General features: G+C 38.9%; 1 protein-coding gene across 1 annotated transcript in view; it reads right to left on the bottom strand.

The window, feature by feature from the left end:
- Positions 1–25,816, bottom strand: part of GPC6 (glypican 6) — a 760,779-nt gene that overhangs the window by 63,150 nt on the left and 671,813 nt on the right. The window contains exons 5-7 of the mRNA XM_039555644.1: positions 18,041–18,171; positions 10,193–10,336; positions 5,899–5,928 (exon numbers count right to left, since the gene is read on the bottom strand). Of these exons, the coding sequence (XP_039411578.1) occupies positions 5,899–5,928; positions 10,193–10,336; positions 18,041–18,171 (305 nt within the window). The remainder of the gene's footprint in view (positions 1–5,898; positions 5,929–10,192; positions 10,337–18,040; positions 18,172–25,816) is intronic.

Raw genomic sequence — 25,816 nt, 5'->3', positions numbered from 1 at the left:
TTAAAAGCTCTCAGTGTGGGTGTTGACATGTCAGCCGGGTGTCTAAGAACCCGCCATAGACAGTGGAGACCTGGAGTGAAGTTCAGTTGTCTGCAGACAGATATCCAGTGCCTTTGGAAACCTTCCCTCTCTTCCACATGCCAGAACAGGTGTCAAATAGGTCCCGCACCATACCTGAGAACCTCAAGCGAGGTTTCTCTGGAAAGCCTGTGACCTCTTAGTCAGTGGCATCTAGAGAGTTAGTCAAGTTGCCAGCTGTCTCATTTTGGTCTAATTTAAGATCTTATGAGTAGGTCCCAGATCCCTCATTCATTATAGGTACAAATGAATTTAATGCCATGTTGGAGTCCTCTAGAGCATCCAGAAGGTGCAAGAACTGTATGGCCTTTATCACATCACTTAGCTCTTTGCAGATGCCTAGATAGTTCAGGGAATGTTCCTTATCATGACACCTGTGTTTCAGCAAATGATGTCTGTCTGTTACTGACCCCCTTGACTAGCTCTCCACTGCTACTATGAAAGATTAACAAACCCAGTTCCACAGAGCACCTATATTAGACATTGAACCAGACACAGTGAATTCCATTTCTTTTGTGCCAGAAATAACATTTACATGACATACATTCAGTGCAGAAGCAGCAAGACCCAAGAAAACCAACAAAGACATGTACACAATGGTAATTTATGATTGCTGCCACCAGACCACAAAGCCACTGGAACATGGTGAAATTGTGAGCTTCTACTCAGCTCCCAGTTGAGTACATCTGAGTCCCTAATTCTAATTCTCAGTCCCTTTCACTTTGCTAGGTCTGTTTGTGGAGAAGTCAGGTATTGACTGCTCAGGAAGAGTTAGATTAACTCAACTCTAGCCCTCTGTAACCGAAATTCCTTGTCAAGCCTAAAGTTCTTCATAGTTGACAAAGAAACATTGGCACTTCCACAGAGCTATTAATGCAATCTCTGGCAGATATCTACATTAGACTGGGAATTACCCTCTGAAAATGCCTGTTTTCCTAACCAGCTGAGCAAGGAGTCCATACTACTCAATCCTAATCCTGTAGGCGGAGTTCTCTATTACCATGCACCTCAGTACTCACCAGTGTCCAGAATAGGATCTGTTGAAGTGTCTTGCAGCTGTTCTCCTATTTTCCATGTTGACTAAGCGTCTGAACTGGTAATATGTGAGCTACTCATTTTGCCCTAATGTGGACCTGTGAGGTTGCTAGGATCTACACCCACACCTAGGATCCAGCAAATGCTGTTGGGTTTGCTCACAGATGAACAATCTTAGGCTTGTCCTCTGTTAATGATGGATACAATTTGATGTGATGAATTCATGCCTTTTCCCTTCCCCAGTATTATTAATCATCTTGGCTTTCCCATCAAAGAACATCTGTAACTAGCCATGCAAGATTTACTGTTTATATGCTGCTCTGCATTATAGAAGCATCCTGTATTGCTATCCAAACAACCTCGATTGATACATTGATATGACTGAAGGACTGGACATAAGAGCAGGAAAAAAATTCAGGAAATCTTTCCTAACATAAAGTACTCGGTTTTGACTAAAGAAGGTTCACAAAAGGGTCACCATTTGTAAGGCAGATAAACCTTTCTATTGCTTGTATTTTACCTCCTCTTTAGCCACTAGTAATACACATTAAAGTCCATAAAGCGCCATTTTCTGTCTATTACAATCAAAGAAAAACATATGAGATGTTTAGTTTGGGAAATGAGTTTCAGTCTGCTGTAACCTACTCTTTTTTCTAAGTGGAGTCCAGCACTGCACGCTCCTGTTACGAGTTCACAATATATCCATGTGCTGCAGTCTAATAAAATAAAACAATCTGCAAAGGCTGGAGAAAACTAATTGCCAGTAAAGCATAAAACATGTTTTTCTTTGGAGAGTGAGATTCACTATTTGCAACTAATTTAGAAATTACCAAAGTCTTAATTTCTCTCTTGGCATCCGCACTTGTGCACAACTAACTTCATTGTGGAAAGACATTTTATATTCTGTAGTCACTTCCACAAAAAAGGACCCTCTAATTCTCTAGCGGTAGATGAACAGATGATATATCACAAATCCATTTTTTATGGGAACTTAGAACTTGTTGGCTGCACCAATCTTAACAATGCAAGAATTCATCACAGTGTAACACCTCCCAAGCAGGCAGGCAGGCAGTCGTCGCTGTTACTGTCATATTATTTGGAAGCATCTAAATGAGCATGGTTTCTGCACTGCAAATGGGGACACAAGCCCTGCCACTAATTTTTAAACCATATTTTTTTTCTAATATGATATCAAAACACTAAATGCACAAGATGTATATATAGTCACTGTCTGTCTTTATCATGAAAAAGAACATTAAGAATTGACTTTTCCTTCTGCACAGATTCATGCACAGACACGTGCAATGAAATGTGATCTATCTTCCAGCTGAAAGTGTAGTGTGAATGTATTTCCTGCCTAGATTAATCTTCCAGAGGCTGGTAATATAAACTTTCTGTATATAGGAAAAAAACCCTAGTCTTTATTAAGAAGAAGCTGAAACATCAAATGGAAGGAAGTAGATTTCAATCCAGATTTACAAGGTGAAATTGCCATTGAATAGAAGTTGTGCAGCCTTCAAATTAACAATTTTTGTTTGAGTCTAGCTATCCTTCTAGGTACCTGATGATACCATGACAATGAGTATGATTAGAAGTATGACAAGTACTATCTATCAATATCTTTTATAGACCAAAATCTCCTTTGTGCACATATGATTCATAGAGCCTAGCTCCAAGGCCAAGAATTACGGTTACATTTAGTCATCTACAAACTGGATCTCTGAGTTAATCATCCAGATTCTATTCATCCTCTGTGGGGAGAAGGGGGTGATTCAGATTCTTGTCTTCCCTAAATGAGTGTCTTAAGCAAGGTCTGGAGCTGCTATCTCCATCAACTAGTAAAGGAATGAACTGATAGCTCAGACTTTGATCGCAACACTAGAAACATGAAAAGCTAGGACAAATAAATCCCGCTTCATGTTTATCTGGTTTGATAGGGCACAGATGTGCAAACTTTAGCCTAGATATCTTGCTTTTCTTTACCCCAGAGCCAAGTTCAGCAATCACATAATTTTTCAATGTACACCAAATGAAGACCCATGACTGTGCCATTTCTTCATCTTACTCTTTGCAGAAAGTCTGGTGATCAGGACTGGATTCTATCTGCAGGTTTTGTATTCCCCATGTCTCTAACAGTGATCCATAATACCATTCACACCCCTAAGACTTTCCTGGAAATGAGATTATGACTCTCAGTAGGTCTCCACACCCACCAGGTAAAGGAAGTCCAACTAGTACTAAGAAGTTCATTTTAAAAGATGATCAAGCAAGCATCATGTTCCATGAGACATTACTCTTCAGGCAAGGCAGGAACTGCATGGCAATCAAGATTTGTGTGTTTTCTTTGACAACTAATTAAGGTAGAGGTCTGTGGTTCCTGTTACTGTTGGGAGATGATCTTTCCTTGCCCATGCTGGTCAGGGTCTGAACAGCAGGCAGACCCATTCCACATGAAGACTGAGGCAACCACTGTAACAAAGCTCTGTCTTAGTAACCACCTCACGCACGTTAGGAATGCAATGCATCAGATACAGCAGCATGTACAACCATTCAACTGGGGGATGGAATAATATCACCATTTTTAAAAACAGGACTCTGTCAGGTCTCCCAGGAGGGTTCTGACCGCCACCATCATTCATCCACCTTTGCCACTTGGAACTGGTATTAACCATGAGGGAAAATAAGATTGTAAAGACTTAAACTTAGATATTCTTGTGAGACAGAAACTGAGACTAAACAAAACTTGATACTAAGCAAACCTTTTTGGAGAACCAGTCAAACCCTTAATCTAACACCAAATGACCCCCAACTAATGTTGTAAAATATATTTATTCATTGTGCATATTGTGTCCAAACAGCTAATAAGAAACAGGACTCTGTCTAAACATGCAAAACGAAAAACTGGAGAAGCTGTACATTTTATGTTTTACAGGAATCATCTGCTGATTAACATCACCCAGGGTCATCAAATCAAACAGCACAGCATCTAAGGGTTGTGGGGGAGTAGCCTGTGGGAAGCCAGTGGGCTTCTAAAACACTTGTGCAAGCCTGTCATCTTCAGCCTTTAAGAGAGTGACCCAAAACTCCAGATTTATGATGTATTTTACAGGCTCATTGTTTGTATCTTATCCTATGGCTTCAGTATGAAGAAGATATTTTGAAAATTAATCTCAGAACTTTAAACCCTCTAAGATTTCAACTTTCTGGATTTTATTTTAGGGTCTCTTGAGGAAAAAAATGTTGAAGATAAACATCCTATCCCAGGAAAATTGTGCTATCACGGCATATATTTAACAGTTCTAGATTCCAGACTAAATGGATTCTAACAGAACTGATATGAAAACTTCACTTTCAAGAGTGCCTTGGAGGATTCCCTGGGCAATTCAGACCCATGTCTGAATACTGTCCTGCTACTTTTAGTCTTTTATAGTTAAAATGCAAAGCAGATTATATTTTTTGAAGTCACCTTTTCTATTTCATGTAGTTTTGGAACACTGGGAAGAAATTGTTCACAAGAGATTTGTTAGGTTACTATTGCATTTTTTCACTGTAACAAAAAACAGCACAGTGGAATAAAAAAATTAAAAAGAGACTTAAAAGTACATCCCAATTTATTCCTAAAAAGGGTAGTTCAGGGTATTTTCCTCACGAAAATTGAGACTTTATCTACTTTTACTTTAAGGAAATCAGAAGGGACTCTAAAATAACGTTTTCCTACAAAGCGTGACACCTCCCCAGGTGTCACGCTTTGTAGGAAAGTATATTCCCCTCCCCAGGGTAAAGAGCATGAGAGGTGTTCTTTCTCAGACTGGGTGCATGCTCATCCACTAATTTATGCAGCCACTGTGCTGTACTTGAATGCAAATCACCCATGAATGCCACGGCCAATTTCTGAGTTGCCTGTCTCCATAGTATGCATGTGCATTATGTATTATACGTTTAATAGTGCATCAGCTCCCTGGTGAAAAATCAAGAAAACTTCCATGTCGTACTGAAAGAAAATGTGGAATTATTTTATACACGTCCAGCCAGGTCAGGCTGCAGTATGTTCTCGGGAGAAATTCCAGCAGCATTAAGACAGCACTGCTGTACACTGATGTGGTGGACACAGAGGTACTTGGGGCAGCTCAAATGCAGGAGGCAGCACGGCTGTATTAGCATGGTGCTCTCTGTAGACTAATTAGTCCTGCTAAGAAGCTGGACTATTAAGTCCATGCTAAATGCAAATCTGTGCAGTATTCCTGCCTTCCCCTTGGGCTGTGCTGAATGAACTTTGCTGAGGAGGGTTTTCTGTTTGGAACCAGGGACCTCTAACAGCCACAAAAACTTATGAAGCTGTAAAGCATAAGGAGATTGGACAGCAAGACAGAGGCAGTTTTAGGGAGAGAGCCCAGGAAGGCCTGGGAGCTCATTTCCATTGCTCTGGGCAGAGGACTCAGAGCTGAATGCTACGGCAGTGTCTGCATTGCTGGACATGCCCTTGTGGGGTTTGAGACCATGGGGATGCTTACACCAGTTTTTATTTCACTGGAGGAGTACATAGCCCCTTTCTGGGGATGAGGCATCATCCTCGAGGTGAGAGAAAAATACTGGAAGGCAGCAGCAGCTCTGGGCAAAATAAAATTAGTCAGAATGCAAAATTACAGAAAGAACTGCTAGTATTTTAGCCTACAAGACACACACACAAAGTAAAGATGGTGAAGATGAAACTTTGTACAATGCTGGACAAAACACTTGTTTAAGACAAATGGAAATGATGTGAAGAATAAAAATACCAAAGCTTACACCATGTTGCATTGTCCTCCAGATAGTCCTCTGGGAAGCAAGAGGGAAACAGATTCAGGGAACAGAAAAACAGAACAAAACAAAACAAAATAAACCACAGGTTATACCAAACAGGCAACCACAGAGAAGATAATGAGTCTTTATAAGCAGTTGATTTTAAATGAGAAAATTTAGATCATGCTCTACAGAAGCGGGGTGAGCTCAGTGGTTAAAATTATTTAACTTCTGACAGTTTTTGAATTTACTGATCTTTGGGTGTACTTGCTAGATGCCTGAACTAAGATGGTCACTTTCGTAGTAGAGGGATATGGAAAGATTTCTCTGAGCTGTTCAAATGTATACCTTAGGATGAGATGAATTGTGCTTTAGAAATATTTGATCTCAATTCAGTTGCCACATGCTTAGACAACTGAATGAAGGCCTTTATTTCTCTCTGTTAACAGTAAAAACTACAGTCATCCGGACTCAAATCAAGATAGCTGGTTCTAGGTATCTGCACTACGGATTTCTATACTGAATCAAAAAAGTCCTCATTTTTGCTTCTGTTACAGTCAGTATAAGGTGGAATACAGTTATCTAAATGTAGGCAAGGTAAGTGAATTTAGCAGATCTGAGATATTCTATCTTACTTCCAGCCAGGTCTCCTGTAACCTCTCTTTCACCTTTGGACATCTTGAAGACCACAGGCATCTCAAAGAGCATTAGGTGACTATATTTATGTAGCTGAATTTCACATAGTGCAACCTGCAGAGAACAGCTGGGGCTCAGTTCTGTTCTCCCACTTGGATGCCTCATAGTGAATATTATCCAGACTTCAGCTGCCAGTCCAGGGGAGCATATGCATCTCAAATTACTGTTCTATCTTCCAGCTCAGTTAGATGACTTAAATACTCCAAGGCATTTCAGTCTTGTCTATCTACATGTGGATATTCAAACTGAGTCTTTTATTTCCCAGTCTTTGAGAGGTGTCTGTGACAGATGGGGTGAATCACTCTCCAAAGATGTGTGTCTCTCTCCATTGACTTCAGAAAGAGCCTGACTTTTAGGCCCAGTGCTGTGAAGATGTGATTGAATTTTCTGAGCATATGTATCTTGAATTGATTGAGCTTCTGTGGTGTATTCAAGCCAGCTCCTCTCTACTGCTCCAGAAGTGTACTGGTCTCCTTTAGTCCTCTGCTGGTCCTATATTTCAGATACCCTAGAATGTCTCAGATAGTGCTTTTCATCCATGCTTAGATAAGTCTCTCAAGCTCTACATAACTTCCTAAATATATCATTTGCTTTAAAACAACATATACCACAGGTTTGGGGGGATATTTAATTTTTTTCCACATTTTTCCATATAAATCAAATATAATTTATTTTGGTCTATTTTTTCTTTGTTAAGCCTTACTTGTTACAGCTATGACGATAATATAGAGAAATCACCTTCTCTCCTTTTGAAATTGAATGGCTGGATTAATCACATAAGTTCAGGCAAGGATAAAGGAGCACTTTCTCAGATGGGTTAAGTACCTGGTGATTCCAGCGTAGGCTTCTTATGAGGGCTGCTTTGTGTGACATATCTGATAAAATACGCTCAACTGAATTAAGCTTATAAGTGGGGATATGAGCAGGACTAAAACAGAATTCGGTTCAGATTTGCTGCATGTTTGTATAACATTGAGATGCAGATGAAATATTTTTTAAACTTGGTTTCTTCTGCTGTCAAAGACAGATAAAAGCAGAATGGTTTGTCATTTCTTTTGAGTTTTTTGTAACTATATGTTTGGACTTCGTGGTGACAGTTTAAAGTCAAGTGGTCTGACAGTGTTTTATGAATACAAACTCCAGAATGGACTTCTAAAAGCATTAATATAATACTGAACTGTTTTCTGAATCACAAGAAAAGACTTGTTTCTTATATCTATAATAATCAAAACAGTCTTTAAGTGTTTGAAAATACCAACAAAATACTAATATTGCAGTGTATTTATATTAAGTTTGCAATAGAAAATGATCCTTGTGTAGACAAGAAAACTGCCGTGCGTGGGGTTCTCCTTACATCTTGTTAGCAATGCAAGGGTTAGGAGTATCTAAATGAAGCTGGTCCTCCAAGCTCTGGCTGTAGTTAATGAAGAGAGATACGTCATTCAGGGAATGATTCAGCACATGAAAAGCTGCGGTTCTAACACAGACAGGTTAAATGGTGTTTCTGTGAGGCAGGAGTGTAGTATTTATATCCTTCTGGATAAAATTACCCAAGATGGTGTGAGATGCAGGCAGTGACCTTTCCCAAGAGCTGCTAAGGGATTACAGCTCTGAAATAAGGCCGTCTGCTCTAATCCACATAAACTACCTTTCCTAGCTCCACTGAGATCAGCAGCCATCTCTGAACTGAGAGATGGTTGGTCCCAGCCCAGAAGGAGACAACACATTCATCACTGCCATTTGAAGATGGATTTGGTACCAACACCCATCATTAACAGACCATAAATAGTCATTATTTTAAATACCATCAGCAAGAACAGGATATAAGATTTTGATTTGAACATTTTTTAAATTAACAGCAGCAATACTAAACTCCTTGTTTTTTTCCTGAAATAATTCATGAATAAAGCTAGTTACATCATATGGAGATAAGTTCCTCTTTCAAAGTCTGTAAGTTATCAGGAGTTATAAAGAATTATCTGCATTGGCAACTTTCATTAGTTACAGCCTTTAAAGGCTGCCAGCATAGGACACATCTCTGCTTTATTCAGGATGCTGCTCAGTATTTCGCAATTTAGTATTTTTAAAAGTATATTAATGTGTTTAAAAGTATTCTTCTTATGTCAATATGTAATGTATCTTAAACCTCCCTTTTTCATTACTAAAACACTTCAACTGTTCTTATATCATCAGAATAATCCAAGCTGAGCTGTGCTATCAGCCCCCTCCTTTTTATGCACTTTGTCCAATTTCAGCTGCTCGCAACCTTAGATTTGACAAAGCATGATTGAAACCTAAAGACTTTGGTGACCTTTCACTTCACCTTGGCCAATTCTAGATTAAGATTCAGGCCTCTACTCTGAACAATGCAGAAGGACTGGTTCTCTGAATCTAAAGTGAAAGGGTAAAATTAAGATCCCATCAAATATAGATTGAGTATTGCTAGTCAGATTTTTAGCCTGAGATGTTACACTGCACTATGAATGTGCTGGGGGTAGAAATACCTGAGTGTACAGTGGAGGTAAGCATCTCCTCTGCTTCTCCTTTTAGGATAACCAGGCTACACTGGTTCCAGAAAAGCAGAGAACTAACAAATGCTGCTTTTTGCTGCAGGGTGTTCCCATGTCTTGACTGGAAATGCCATGTTATTTTCTTATTGAGTTCCCATAAAAATTGACAGAATAGAGTAGATAGAGTACAACATAGATAGAAGTGATTGGAAAGACTTGGCACTGTGAAAAACTGCTGTGACCACTACAGGAATTTGATGAATGATGGTGCAAAGAAGATACTCAGGTCCTCATCTGCATTGGTATACTTGGGTACTCTCTTTGACAAGATAGACCAGTGCTCTGCAAGTGTGCAGCAAAAAGCTGTGGGCATGTGATTCTTAAAATCAGAAGCTCCTCAGTTTTGCTCATCAGTTTTACCTACAGACAATTGCTGGGATAGTACTAACCGCTGTAGTAATTAGCCCTCTATAAATCTATAGATGTATAAATAGCAGGACCATTGAAGTCTGAAATGTGAATCCGATGATTGGTAGAAAAGAAAATAATCTTATGGCATTTTTTTTCAAAATGATTGAATAAGTAAAGCAAGATTAATGATTACTGAAGTTTTAGCTGATTAAAGTCAAATATTGAGATGGATGGAAATAAAGCAGTGATAATTTTATAATTAAGTAAACAAGTGACACAAATTGATGTGCCTTTGCAAGGGTGTATGTTTAAGAACTAGGTGATAAAAATGGCCTTAATACATAACCTTTTTTTAATTAAAAAAAAAAAAATTGTTGTAGACCACTTTTGAAAGGTAATTTATACTACAAAGTACCTGCAAAGGCCTATGTGGTTTTTGGCCTTTAGGAAAGAGTTTATTCTCTTCTAACAATTCTAATACATAAAAACTGAGTCATACTGCTCTCCTACAATGAAATTCTATACCACTTCCAATGGACTAAAAAGCTTTACTGAATGCTGGAACAGCTGGCAAAGAAACTATAAAGAGTGATTATAAAATTATTAAATCTGGAGATTACCACCTTCTGGTATATAACCAAGCCTTTTGTACTAATTTGAAAATGGAATGTATTTTGCCTTACCAGCCTATCCAAACTTGTGCCAGCTGCAGTTGTAGGTCGCTCCTCTGGGTTATATGGTCTAAATCGGGTATTGAAATTTTCAGGGACAGAACGGGAAGATCTCAGGGCAGGTGCTGGTTTAGGTTGGCCACATCCTTGGAAAACCTGAAAAAGACATTCTTGGTTATATGAAAATCACAAAAAAAGAGAAGCTGGTATTTTGTAGCCTCTTTATTCTTTCTTCCGTATACTCGAAACAAGATTTGATTGACATTTTTATACTAGTGAATTGAGTGCTTGGCCTGCATTAAAACTCAGGTTAATAATTTAGCATTATTAATCACTTGATGAAGGTATAGAAACATATAGGGACCTTAAAACCTCCTTAATTTAAGAAGGTGATTATTATGAGAAATTAACATCTGAAAGCATCTTAATTGCTGTCTTTTCGGGAAGAAAAAGGTACAGAAGGATGTCCTTTGTGGCAGGATGTAGTTGATAGCTGTTTTCAGTTTTGTTAAAATGTGGTATTTACCCAGAATCACAGGTCATCTATAATCCCTACCTACAGCTCTTTCTACCTTGCAATCTTATTTGTAGCCTTAGAGAAAAGGTCAATGATAAAATAGTCTTGTAACTGGATAACTTTCTTATTCCCTACCAATCTCTCCCTAGAAGAGGGGTGAGGCACACTGAATGGCCAATAGTGATAATTATTTTCTGCTAGTGTGTTTGTTTTCTGCATATAAAAAATAATGTTCAGGGTTATGAAATTTTTCATATACTTCCATCTGGAAAAAAGTTTCAGTATTGTGTACTGAAGGGTTGGTACTAAAGGACACAGAGGACACTTTTGATTACTGGATATCAAGTATATTTCCCAGAGGCATTGTCACACAAGCTGCACATCCAAAAAGAGGTAGCATATCCACAGAGTTAAAATTTTCAAGTGCTCTCATGAAGTAGAATCCTAGTGTTTGCCTTCATATCAACTTTTACAGTTTTAGAACCAAACTTCTGGTTTTGTGACCATTGTATTTTGTCTGTTTCAACATTTTGCCTCCATTCAAAAGAAAAAAAAAATTGAATTTCTCATACGATATATTATACAAAACCCTAATGCCATACACAGACAGTTTGAATGATCTTTATGGAGGTGAAAACTATGCAGATGCTGTGTTTTGATTGTAGGACCAAATTACTCTTTTTTGTGTGGCTATGTTGGGTCTGTGTGGCCAGCTTTTCATAGTGGGGCTGCTACAGGGGTGGCTTCTGTGAGAAGCTGCCAGAAGCTTCCCCCATGTCTGGCAGACCCAATGCCAGCTGGCTCCAGGACAGATGTGCCACTGGCCAAGGCTGGGCCAATCAGGAATGACAGCAATGCTTCTGTGATAACATATTTAAGAAGGAAGACAAGTCATTGTGCAGATGTAATATTGGCCAAAGAAGAGTGGAGTGAGAACAAGTGAGAGGAACAGCTCTGCAGACACCAAGGTCAGTGCAGAAGGAGGGGCAGGAGGTGCTGCAGGCACAGGATCTGAGATTCCCCTGCAGCCCGTGGTGCAGACCATGGCGAGGCAGCTGTGTCCATGCAGCCCATGGAGGTCCATGGGGATACAGAGATCCACCTGCAGCCCGTGGAACAGACCCACACCAGGGCAGGTGGGTGCTGGCAGGGGCCTGAAGACCCATGGAGAGAGGAGCCCATGCTGGAGAAGGTTTCTTGATAGGATTTGTGGCCCTGGGGGAGACCCTCATTGGAGCAGGCTGTGCCTGAAGGACTGCACCCTGTGGAAGAGTGACCCATGCCCATGGTGCAACTTCTGTTTCTTTCAGGGTACATTAAATTGGCTCTCAGTTAGGTTTCCTGATGTTAATTTAGAGGCCCCAAAAGATTCAAAATTTGCTGAAAGAAGCTGATTCATACTAAATATATGTCCAATCATCAGGTCTGCTTTGGCTCAAAGTCCAGCAAGTCAGCTGTTGTATGGCCATTGGGATTTTTAATTTATGAGTGGAATACTGTTTGGTCTGGTTTGAGGATATCTATTTTAAGAGTTTCAAGCCTCCCAAGTCATGAGGACTATTGGACAATAAATTAATTCAATCTACAAAGAAAAATTATTTTAGCTTGTAAAGCTCTAAATCTTTCATCAGGAAAGAATCTTACTTTTCCTCTGTGAAGAAAATTCAACTAAGATTAATATTCAAAATTTATACATGATTGTGTAGGATACTGTACAATTTAAAGGGTGAAATCTATATGTTAAGAGCATGAATTACACTTACAAAACTTTACTTATATTTCTTCTGACTCGAGATAAGTTATGCACTGAAAACATAATTGTTTTTTAGATATCTATGAAATCCCATTTACTCAATTAAGCAACCAGGTATTTGCTCACAACGCAAGTGACAATTGTCCAAAACATACAACTAGATTCTCAGGAGAAAGGCAAGTGAGGGCACTTCTCCTTAAATTTCCCAGTGTGTGACTGTTAAGCTACTTGTATAACCATGTGGTGCAACTGCAAGTCTATATAATTTATATTTCATCTTTCTTATGATGCACTGAACAAAACCCAACAGAGACTTCGTGGCATTTAGCTTCATACAAATAGTTACAGCAAGTGGTTTTATACAAACAAATTCACATACAGGCAGACAATAACAGAGATGGAAACTAGACAGTAATATTTATATCACAGAAAAAGAAAAAACTTGTTTGTTAAATGACCTAACAGAAATGCAGTAAGGATACAATATTCAGCAACTAAATTTTGAGTGCAAAAGAGACATTTTTAAATTTGCATCCTGGTATTAAGTGACAGAACACAAAATGTAAAGCTGATAACTGATATTAACATATGCTTCCTAAGAAGAAGAAGAACATGAAATACTTTCTTTACAATGCTACTCAGATATTGAACAATTTCTGGAAAAATATTCAGGTGTTTCATTACACATGCTGTGAATTGGTAGCATAAATCCACTCTCTAAAAAATTGCATTTTATATATAACTGGTGCAGTCCATTTCATCTGAATTTAGAGAATGGATTCCATTTGAAATTAAAAAAGCTAAATTTAGGTGTCATCATGTGTGTGTCTACATTTTAAGCTAAACATCTAAGATAGTGGAGCGCAAAGCTTCCTTCTGTTTCTCTCTCATCAGCATCTACAGTAGTTTGTGATATCCTGGAATATCCAAGATACCTCTTAAGATTGTCTTAACACAAAACCACTCCCCACTGCACTGCAGTTAAAGCTCAAATGGACCAGATCTCTATGGTCAGGGATATGAACCAAGCCATGAGAACAAGTCAACAGAGCCAGTGAAGAATTGTATCTCTTGAGCTGACTAAATGGAAATATCTACTTCAGGACTAGGATGTAGATACTGTAGAAAAAAGAGCCCTTTTCCCAGGAGATTATGAAGTTTTGAATTTTTGTGGAAGATAACAGTGTGTTCTCTGTGAAGGCTTGGGTCATACTGTTATTGAGCCATGTGCTAGTGCTCAATGTTTCCAGTTGAGTGTCTCTACATGATTCTGCTCCATTGACTCTTCAGATAGAATAGCATTGATTTTTTTACCTGAAATGCCATTATATTTTTCCTGCACAGAGCTCTGGAAAGAACACAGATAAATGAAGAGGTTTTCTTAACATGAAACTTGTGGACTATTTTAAGAAGAACCTTGGATGTAGTTCTGTGAAGATATCCTCCTTATAAATAATGCATAGGTAGTCTGCTATGTCATGGAGCTCATTCATCCATTTAGCTGAAGTAATTGCTGAGAAGGAACATACATTTATAGGTTAAAGTGGCACATCCATCAATTCAGATAAAAGCAGATTTAAGGCTTACTAAGGGGAAACTCAGTTATGGGACAGACTATATGAAAGTGGAAATATCTGGTCATGGCAGCCAAATGACTCTTACAGCACTCAACCATACCTGTACAGGACCAGACTGTTGCAGAAAATAGTTCCATATGGTGTGTTTTGAGCAGCAGTGGAGACATGATTATGCTGATGCAACCAGATTAGGAATTTTCTCAATTTGGAAAAAAATGGATGTTACAACATCTTTTGTGCTGTTTTTTGAATTTTCCTCCACTTGTGAATGAGCAATCTCTGCAGTTATCTCTAGTAAACATTCATGTTTTTTTTTTAAATGGAGCAGATGTAGCATTTACTTTTTGACTTGAAGCAGGAATCAAAGGTGATGGTACTTACAGCCTTATGGGAAAATTATGAAGGCTCTCAAAAAACATGCTTGTTTTGGCCAAGATTGAAATGAGCATTTATATGTTATGACTCTCTGAATATGACTACCTGAATTACCTCAGGGAGAATGAGAATGAGAATAAGGTAAATGCATGCTATGGCTGCGTCTTGGATATGAGCTGAACCTCGGGAAACAATATACAAAATGTAAAAATTTTGCCTGAGAAATAATCAACATGTTTCTGAGCACTGAGTATGTCACTACATTGTTAAAAGACAAAAAAACTGTCACTGGAGAATAACAAAGAGATTTCAATAAAGAGTATAGCCTGTCTCAGATACTATAAGGAGAAATTCAAGGTAAATCTATTGCACCCTGACTTCTGCCAGAGGCAACCTTCAGGGAACACTACTCTAGTCTGGGCAGATCCAGATTGCAAAGCCTGTTCCTAAAAGGCACTGATGTCTTGGGAGGCATCTCAGGCAGCCCAGGCTGATTGTTTTGCACTCTGTGTGGTTTGGTTTGAGGAAGGTACTCTGTAACAATGGCTGCAGGTGTCAGATGATGGAAATTGGTTTTGATGATCTTCAGTTCTTGTCTTCTCTTGGAGAAGGGAAACTTTGGGCATATTCAGAGCACATAGATTCCTCCAGCAGAAAGGCCTTGGGCCTTGGGGTCTGACTTTCTATAACACTGCTTCTTTTTGACAAGCATCTCCAGATGTCACAGCTGTCAGGAATGGGACTTTTCCTGGGGCAAAATAAGAACCTTGTGTGGCTGTCATTTAGGGACATGACAGTTGTGCAGGGTGAGCAGCCAAGAAGCCTAGAGATTTGGAGTCAGACTTCCTAGACAGCCAGTGCTGAATATAAACTGCTGAGAAATACCAAGAAAACAGAGAAAGATTGCAGCCTCAGCATGAATTGGAGGATCTTAACGTAATAGTAGCACATGGTAAATGTGTGCTAGAAGAGTCAAACTACAATCATCACACAAACAAGAAAAGTTAATGGCCTAGGAACAGAGATGCTCCATTTTATTCAGTGAGAGATACTGGAATACATCTAAGTCTGAATGTCCTTGGTGGGCAGTACACAGATAGAAGAGATACCTGTGGTATCTCTATAATTCTCTGTCTCAATATTGATGCGCAGCCATCAAAACAGGAAGACAGAGGGTTTGTATCTCCTAAAGAAATGAAAGACAAGGAGTGAACTCAAGCAATAAGCCTTGACTTTCTGCACTGATTAATTGTTAAGTCATTGGCTTTTTCTTGGACTTTTGGAATAGGACAATTTTATACAATTATTTGAAACAGGAGTGCTGGATTTTGGATTAAATAAACTCTGTGTCTTCTGCCTAAAAAGAGGATGAAATAAGTGAGAGCTCCTGGAGGAAGAAACTTTTTGTTTTCATTAATTTCCACTCCTTTTACAAGAAAAGCAATATTATATAACATGGCCAAAAATTCTACTGAATACAGCATAGAGTCTTCTCCCAGACATCAACCAGATTTTTAGCTAGAAAAGGCTGCATGTCAGTGGTAAAATATAATCTATGTGTACGTGTGTGTTGCTGGCGTAACATTATTAGTGCATCGTCATTTTTCCACTCTAAAAAGGCACTGACTGACTTGTGGAAAAATACCTATGATTCCTAGTCACCACATTTTTCAGTAGGTACAGTCAAATATAAGGTACACAATTGTCCGAAGAATGAGAAAATAGAAAAATATCATAATTTCAACACCCTGCTTGAAGCTTTCTGAGTGGCATCTCAGATTAATTGATGAGAGTGTCTTTTCTCCCACATTAGGTCTGCAATTGCATTCCATGCACCCCATTACATCTGGTGAGGTATCTGTCATTTCCACTGAAGCTCTAAGTGGTCAGTATGTGTAAAGGGGAAAATTAGACAACAGAGGATGGATTCGAAGTCTGCTTGTATATCATCTCTACAGATCTGACCTGGCACAAAAGAGGACAGCACTACACCCAAAGCCTTTGCCTTTTTTTTAAAGGGTAAAGCGTTTCCATGTTACATGAAAAAAGATGGATGTAACCCTAGGAGATCAAGGAAATCATATTTCAGGCGAATAATGGTCTACAGAGAATATACAAAGGTCCCTCCAGCATAGACAGTTCTGTTATCTATGAAAATATAATAAAATAAATTTTGCTGATATAATTTCTTTTCTGTTCTGCAAGATTAAAAAAATATTGTCTAAGGTTTCTCTTACAGGAAAAACTTTTGCATTGCAAATGGCATTGCTATTACTCTTTACAGCAAATAAAATATTTTTGAGGGACAGGAGAAACAGTCTGCTCTGCTACAAACAAGTTGTGAGAGGAGTTCATGGCGAAATGTCATTGGACTCTGGCAGGGGCTGCAGCTTTCCAGCTAATGAAAAAACTGTGAAAACCAAACAAGTAAAAAGGAAAACAAAATACACCTGGGCCTTGGGTGAGTTTTAAGTGAAAATATATTTTTGTTTCTTTTTTGAGGTAAGGGCTGAGTTCACTGAAGCTAGCCTTTAATTCCCAAAATATTTGAGAGAATTTGGCTGTTAAATGCCTTGATCACTGATGCCAGAATACAGTCTCATCAAGCAGGATGTAGACTGCTTTTAAAATCCAAGGAATGTCATGTAGGTTGAAAGCAAAAGGCATATTGAAGGAAACTCTTAGCAACCTGCAGCACTGGGGCCATAAAAAGCATCTAATTTTGGGTTGGTAGGAAGAATATAAACCTCAGGCTCCTGCCTTTTGTCCCCACTTTTTTCCCAGCTACAGCAGCTTCCTTCCAAGCAATGGAAAATCACTGACTTAGATGTCAGTCTGGCCAGCACCTAAGTTACTGGGAGTTAAACAGAAGATAGAAGCTCCTAATGCACAGAACTTGGCAAACTGTTGACTTTAGAATTTCAGCCACAGTGCACTGATGAATATTAAGGCAAAGCCATAAATTGTTGACTATTGGCTCAACAGCACCTGGTACTGAATTCGAAGGATCTTATTAACATGGGGTTCAGAGGTGGTGGTGATCTGTGTATACACACACACATTAAAAATGGAAAGGAGGAAGCTGGTATCATTAGCTCTGTTTTTCTTTGTGTCAGAATCCAGACAAAACTCTATCAAACTGAGGTCTGGTAATCAGAGACTGGCCAATGTAGTATTTCCCTAGAGTGGCTATTAAAGGAGGTTAAATGGAACATTTTGTGTATTCACCTCAAACACATTGTGCTTCAGTCTGACCTAGATAGATCAAAATGTGTTTGGAAGTTAATATGGAGAATCACAGATGAGACACAAGTGGAAGTTACCAAGTCTACTCCGCAGCATATCGCTTACAGAGTTACTGCTGATTTTCAGCACCCTCTATTTTCCTTAATCTCTTACAGCTATTAATTTGAAGTTTAATAAATGGTAGCTTTTTCCCTTCCACTTCCTTTTGAAAAATTCAAGCTTGTTTAACTAGGTGAAGAATTCAAAGGCAGTCGGATGAACTGTTGAACAAGCAAAGGCAATTTCTGGTGGTCTGGACAATCTTTGCTAAAGTCTAGACAAAAAAATTGGTGGAGATGTTTTCCCCCCACTCGTGACATTCAACAACAGAGAAGGCACAACTCACACAGTACCTTTGCTGACACCTGCATGCTGTTTTCTTGCATGTTCATGATGGCTTCAGAAATCTTGACATCAATAGGATCCATGACTGATTCAATGTTGAATGGTCCCTCTAATCTCTCCGCTACCAGAAGCATAGCATCTGTTAAAACACAAAGCAGCCATTCCCTTAAAGAAGGGATACCTTTGGGTGCCTCAGGCAGACCAGCATTGCCAGCTGTAGGTGTGGATACCAAGCACTCATGAGCAGAGTCTGTGGGGATGTGTGGCAGCAGCACCATGAAGCCTGCAGGGCAGCTTCCCAGCTGGCAAAAGCATCTTCCCCTACTGCTGCCACCACAAAAAAAAGAATAAAGACTGTAAAAGTTAGATTAATATTAGTTGCCATAGCATTATCGAGCTTGGGGTAAAATTATTTTACACAGCTTCTCGAAGCAACCAATGCTCTGGAGTGTACTTATATAATCTCCTTCCTAAGAAAAAGCAGGATGATAGAAATGAATCCCTGGGCTATGTTCTTAGAGTTTGTGTGAGATGATGAAAACTTTGATATGATGTATCAGGGTGTTATAATTAAAGCAGCTGTTCTTTCTGACCTTAATGATCTCATTTTCTTGCAATATAAACAGCAGATGAATATTGGATTTCTGCCATAGTATATAAGTATAAACCATGTTGGTCTTGCTACATTTTCAAAACATGGTTGTAAATTGTATGCAGAAACATATATTTTTTGTATGTTTTGGATTCAAACAAAAAAGTTTACTTAATTTACATTAGAGCCCCTCTCCAAAATAATTTAATCTTTTGATGTTCATTAACAAGTAAAAAACAAGCAACTGAACAGAAATTAATGGCAGTAAAAAAGGTTTTGCCATACATCAAATATATTTGTCTATACACAGACACAAATTTATCGCAATTTATGTGGCAATAGCCATGTGGTAAACTGGATTTATTATATACCTTTGAACATCATATTTTATCCTTGTCTCCTACATTAGATTTAAAATTTTCAGGAACTAATTAGTTTTAAGCAGATGATGCTTGTAACTTCAACATGATAAACAAAAATCTTCACATGCTGTCTTCTTTATACATCAGACTTAAGCTCCAGAAAGTACCATGCAGACTTCCTTTTGAAACAAACCCGTGCCTGCATTGCTGTTGTTAGCACCAGTCCCACAGCAGCTGTGTGGGGAAGGCGTGGAGCTCCCCACAGATCTGACAGCAGTGCTTGTTAGCTCCACACTTGGCTGCAAGTCACAGAGCTCTGTTCCAGCCTGCATGGCTACCTTGTGCATGGAGGTATGGGTCGAAGTGGCTGGTCAACTACTCAACTAGCAGCTGAGACACACACTTCCATGCACAGCCTCACCTGAGGACTGCATTATGTTGTTTATATGCTGTCAATGCATACCTAAAAATCCCACTGAAACTGAAATTGTTTGGTATCTAAACACTTTTGCAAATTTACATCTAATACTCTACAGTACTTTTAGGCTGGAAAGAGTGTAATGTCAGTTATTTGCAGTGAGGTGTAGAGCACTTGTTGCTAACTGTGAAAAATGGTGAGATGCAAGGAAATTGGTTTCAAGCAGAGGTGTTATTTTGCCTGCACATTATTTTAAAATTCTTTAGTTTATACCCTTTTTAGTGGGAAAGGGTGAAAACGGGAGCTGCCTCTAATAGGGGAAGCAGTTTTCATACACACAAAGACACATACATACACAGACATACAGATTACTGCAATAAGTTAGCAGTTTTTCCACATGCAAAAAAAAAAAAAAAAAAAATAGAGAATTTGTAAGTGTGGACTCCCATGACATATTTTCTTCATCATACGTTCAGAATGACTTGTATAAAACACTTATGCTTTAGTGCTTTGTGAGCAATGTGATCAGCCTAAATCCTAGGTGCCATAACCAGTACTAGGCATTGTTAGGGCACAGGTCTTGATGCCTGGATTTTCGTAGTTTACCTCAGGACTAGGGTTAAGATTAGGGTTACTGCGTAAAACAGCCAAAAGGCGGGTTTTTGGTCTTTTTGGTTTGGTTTGATTTGGTTTTTTTGGTAGGAGTAGACTACATTTTAAGTTAAGGACAGGTGCCTCTTTGTATGAGTCCACTTTATTTTGGCAACTAGAAGGTTGGACAAGTCTAGTGCTAAGCCTAGTACATGTTCTGTGCTGAAGCAGAGTTCAGTAAATAGGTAATTGTTGGAGATCTCTCTTGAGAATGGGTAGTGGCTCGAGCCTACCTGCTGTTCTTTCTCATGGCATGGGGCACTAGTTCTGAATAAAATCTTGATGTGAAATCTCAGCAACGTGGCAGAAGAGTGCATCATCTTTAATTGAACAAGAGCCACAGTTTTAATTTAAGAACAGCCTTTCCTCAAGCAAAGTGCCTTCAACTTCAAAATTAATAGCTCTAGGAGATGCAAACTAAAAATCTGTTCCTGGCTTAGACAGTTTGTATCTTTAGAAAGATGTCCTTGTATCTTTAGAAAGATGTTCTTTAGTTCATCAGCTTCTATTTTCTGAATCTTAACCCTATCCATAGACTTAGTCATTATATGTACATCTATATCTACATATATTTATATCTATATCTATCTATATCATCTATATATCCATAATCTCTCTATATAATCTATATATATATCTATTTCTATCTAATCTATATCTATATCTATATATATCTATATCTCTTAATTGTTGTTAAGGAAGTGGGCAAAGCCTGAGGAATGTGGATGATTCCTGGCTGCCAAAGGTGACCTTTTTGTTATGTTGAGCTTCTTTCTTTGATATAGTATGGTATAGGTCTGACGGTGGTTTCAAGAGACAGGGTTCAAGTTAGGTTAGGGTCAAGTTTATATTTCAGTCACATGGGCTATAGCTTTGTGCTATTGCTCGATATAAAGGAAAGGAAGAAAATAAGAAAAAATAAAAGAAAATAAGAGAAGAGAGAAAAATCAAGCAGTAAATCCCTGCTTGTCCATATTCTTTATTTTCTATCTCCTTCTCTGACTTGGAATGAATCTGGACCATTCCAGGCAGCTATTCATAACTTAAATCTGTGGAGAAGCTACCCTGAAGCATTGAGAGGCTATGAGCCAACAGTGACACTTGAGATCAGAGCCTTGCAATCTTTTATTTAGCTAGATCTTAAGGATATGGCTAGGGAGCAATGGATTAAAGGAAAAAGAGAATTTGAAATATCCACAGCTTTATTGATGACAGGTACATCTTTATATCAGCAGTTTGTATTCTCGTTTTGGGGTTAGAGTGTGGGGTAGGACTAATGCTGAAGTAGAGGCCTATACAGGGACACATTTGAAGAGGAAGAGTCTGAGAAATGGATTAAATGCTGTGACAAGAGATGTTTGAAAGGCTGAAGTAAAACAGGTTCCTCCTGCAACATTATTTCTGAGGCTGACACAAGCTGTGCTTCCAGCTAAGGCTCATTTTAGGGATCAGCTCAGACTGGAAGTCTTGGACAATTGCACAGTTCAGATGAGTTCTTGCACAAATGGAAAATTAATGTTTGAGGACTCATTTTTACTTCTGTTTCAGCAGCTGTGCGGGGCCATAGCTGACTTAGCAGTGACCGGGCTGCTAAGGTTACTCGTCTCCTTCTGGTAAGAGTACTATAAACTCAGTCTAGAAAAAGAGGATGAATAAGTGCCACTTCTATGAATTCCAAAATGATTTTAGCCTCTGTCTGACTGAGCTCTTCCTTCTACCCTATCTCTAACCATCTTGCTGTTCCTAACTAAATCAAACATATCCAGATGATACCTGACAGCCACAGACTGAGAGAAGCCTGGAAGAACAAGGTAGTCTTATTATTGTGAGTGTTCAGGCCCCTTGGGAGCAAACTTACTACTGTATTTAACTAGCTTGAATCTACCAATTTTTTGAGTTAGGCCTCAGATTTAAATTAAGACTGAATTTTTCGTCTATAACGTTGATTTCTAGGAAGAAACACTGCACAGTGTTTAAGGTGAATTACTCTCGTGGAAAATATTTCCCCAGGTCATCAGGTTGAATTTTCTTTTTAGCCAACCCTAACTCTCACTGCAGTGACAAACCTTATTAGTCACTTGTACAGTTCCATATGAGCACATACAATATATAGATACCAGCTACCCTGTGCAATTAAGAAAAACGGAAGCTGTTAGGTTGAATATAGGGAAAATCAGATGACATGTAATCACCTGAGATTTATGACAGGATAGTCAAAATGTTGTAATGGTCCTCACCAGACTGTAGCTCTTCAAATCTATAATCATGTATCAACAAACACAACACTGTTGTCCCAAGTCCTTTTTTTTTTTTTTTCCTAAAAATATTATGAATATTATTACATGAGAAGCTGGAACGATTTTGGAATGAAGTTAAGAAAATCTAGGTGCCTAGTTTATTTCAGTGTGAATCTGAGTGGGCTTAATAATTTCTCAATCACCTCAAATAGTAGATATTGGGAACTTAATTATTGTTTGTGCTATAAAAATCCAAAAAGTGATTGATTAATTGACTACATGTTTTTTATGTTGTTAATATACTTGGACTGTACTGCTCAAATACATATGTTCTTTATTTTTCCTCTTTTGTATTTTCCCAAATGCGCTTTCTTAGGTTCAGTAAGTCTTCCCTCTCCATACACTACAGCATTTGGCAAAAAGCTGGCATCTCGCTGCCAGCTGGGGTGAGTGGATCAGGAACTCAGTTTAGGTAAGTCATTCTTGTGCTGTGGGTTTGTCAGGGACTTGGAAACAATAGACATGACTAATTGCTCACTTGAGGACATAGGCTTGCCAAATGGTCCTGAGAAAGTCCAGAGCATATGGCACACGAGGGTCACCATCAGTGCTGCTGCTCTTGGCCTCTCCTGGATGCTCAAAACAGCAGCAGGGACCTTCCTGGTGCAGTAACCCCACCAAGTCTACTGAAGGCCTAGGGTGTAGTCCAGGGCACCCCAACATGTCTCTGCTAGCTGAGCACAGCAGCTCTCTTTAACTCTTTTGTATTCCCTCATCCATATCAAGAAATACCACAGGTACCACAGTGGCTTTTGGAAGGACATTGTTTCATTTTAAGCAGTATATAAGAAGGAGATCCTGAAGACGTTTTTGGTTTACTTCACAGATTTTTTTTTTTTTTTGGACTTTTATTGGTGCCATTTTAATGAGAAGCACAGGAGAAAACTGGTCATCATGCTAAGTGATTTATTGTATAACTTAAAAATTCAGAAGATCAGGTGTGAATTTCAAGATATGGAGATGCTTTATGAGCCCTAGACATCTCCAGGCAAAGTAATGGATAGACTAACAGTACAAACAGACAAGAATCTGCCTCTGTTTCCTTGGAAATGCATCAAGCCACCCTCTTATTATCTTGATACCAAAAGTGATGTCTTCCAGTTTCTGTTACATTTCTTTCAGGGCAGTTTCCCAGAAAACTTCTTAGTGAATTCCAGGTTGAAATAAAAGGAGCAGGGACAATGACACTGATTTGTGAGACATCTGACAAGTCAACCCCCCCCCCCCCCCCCCCCCAAACTAGACTGAAATACACAGTTCTTGTAAGAACAATCAGTGACTCCTTTTTCTTGCCCCCTTTCTATCATCAGGAAAATGCAAGGAGGGTCTGATAGGGAAAACTCAGGAGGCTGATAAGCAAATGCATTTTACAGTCTCTGTTAATTTGGCTGTGACATCAGTTTTTCTTTTCATGCGCATTGTTGCTCTTCTACTTCAAAATTATCAGTGAGATTCCAGCAGTGGCTGAGCTTCCCCCAGGGGAATCCAAAAAAGAATCTATGGATGAAGCCCACAAATGTTGTTTCTTCATGGAAACAAAGAATGGTAAAATACTAAATTGCATGTCCTTCACAAAATTGAAAGATATATTTTGTTTTGGGGAAAAAAAGGAGGAAGATCTTTTCCTATTAGGAGTTCTCTATTTTTCTTCTATGTATGTGGTCTTACACTTATTTATGGAGAAATGCAAAGTGCTTGTTCCCAAAGTTTCTGGTGAAAGAAAGTAAGGGTAAATTTTTATTTGTGAAACTTCAAAGGATTTGTTTATGGACAAGTCCATGGATTGCGGATTTATCAGTCGTAAACAGACTGAGCAACCTGTTGCAGTTGACTACGACCTTGAGAGTGACAATGACTGCTTTGGAAAAGGATGTTGATATGCTGGGCTGCAAGGCAAGGATCATTTGGTAGCTTCCCAACCTTCTGACCAAGGGCAAGGGGAGGCAGGAGTCTGGATTGTATTTACTAAGTCATGTAGGTAAAACTCAGTGAGTTTTCCATCATGACACTAAATATAAATAGCGGTCATAAAATCTTTAGAGCGTTAGATGGTAAACTAATGAAACAAATTAAAAACTAAAAATTGAAAAGTGAAATATGGGTACATATTGACTTTTTACAAATATAATATCAGTGGAAATACATCCCTGTAATACTCTGTCAAAACTTTTACTGCTAGATTGTGATTTACTAAAAAAAATTCAAGAAGAGGAAAGTAAAACTCTACCTCACATTTAAGGGAGGTGATAAGAACTCTTCTCAGGAAATCAGAGTAAGGCATGATTGTGATGCCAAAACTGCTGTTTTCCTTAGGGTCCACAGTCCCTTTTTCAAATTTTTATTCATATTAGAACTGTGTATGGTTCTATCCTGATGAGGTTAAACTGACACATTACAGATTTCCTCTCTGAGTATCATTAAGCTCCATATACTTCGGCATAACAACATTATAATTTTCTACATCCTGCTTTATTTTATTTTGTGGTGTTTTTGTTTTTGTTTTGTTTGTTTGTTTTGTTTCATGGGAGAAGGCACTTTCTTTAAAATTCATGTTGCAAAGGGGATCTCAATATTTTCATTTGGAAATTCAGTTAACAACAACCAGTTAAGGTGCTCTCTGGAGATACGCAGGCAAATGACTTGTCGGTCCTTGCCTGAGCAAAACATGAGAAACTGCTGGATGTGGGGTAAGATTTTTCTGGAGGTAAAAATTATCAGCATAGGCAGCTGAACAAAACAGGGAGCAATGGGGAAAACGTGTCTGGGGTGGGTTGTTTACATGGGAGGAAACAAGGGTAAAGAAAGATGGATTAAGGTGAGCTAAGGAATGAGCATGGGAAAATAGGTGGAAGAGGGCATATGAAAGAGGCCATCTGGAAAAACTGCTGGTAGGCAAACTTGTCAGCTGCCTGATCACTGCAGTCTGCTCTATATCTGTATTAAACTCCATTCTTAACCATTTTCTGGTTGACAATCATAGCATGGTTGTACAGAGTATTCTCTCTGTGTGTATGTATATGTGCGTGTAATGCGCTGCTAGCAAGCTTCAACCCAATGACCCTGTGAGTCGGAGACCAGCAGCAGAAAAGACCTGACATTTCTGCTGGACCCTTGGTTTAGTCTGGGTGCAGAGTCTGGATGGTCTTGAGGCCCAGGCTATGGTTCAAGGGAGTTGATTCCAGATCTGTGTGCATGTGTGAGTAAAGGGGTCTGCATGCAGCTCCCAAATGAACTGCCTCAGGGGCTGTCTGATAGGGATCCATTCACCCTCTTATCCCTTCTGAGCTTACCATTTCTGCACATCATCCTTGAGCATGGAGTTCTTCAAAGGACTAGTGCAGAAGGATGCACTCCTGAGGGTGCCTAACTTTATCCAGTATGACCAAGATATGGAAAACTCCATTTCAATTTCTTTTCCTGATGTGAGCAGGCTCAAAATTTTACCCGCCGGAAAAACACCTTAA

The sequence above is a fragment of the Corvus cornix genome, chromosome 1 (assembly GCF_000738735.6).
Source record: "Corvus cornix cornix isolate S_Up_H32 chromosome 1, ASM73873v5, whole genome shotgun sequence".
Classification (NCBI taxonomy): Eukaryota; Metazoa; Chordata; class Aves; order Passeriformes; family Corvidae; genus Corvus; species Corvus cornix.
This window is presented reverse-complemented; position numbering and strand designations above follow the sequence as displayed.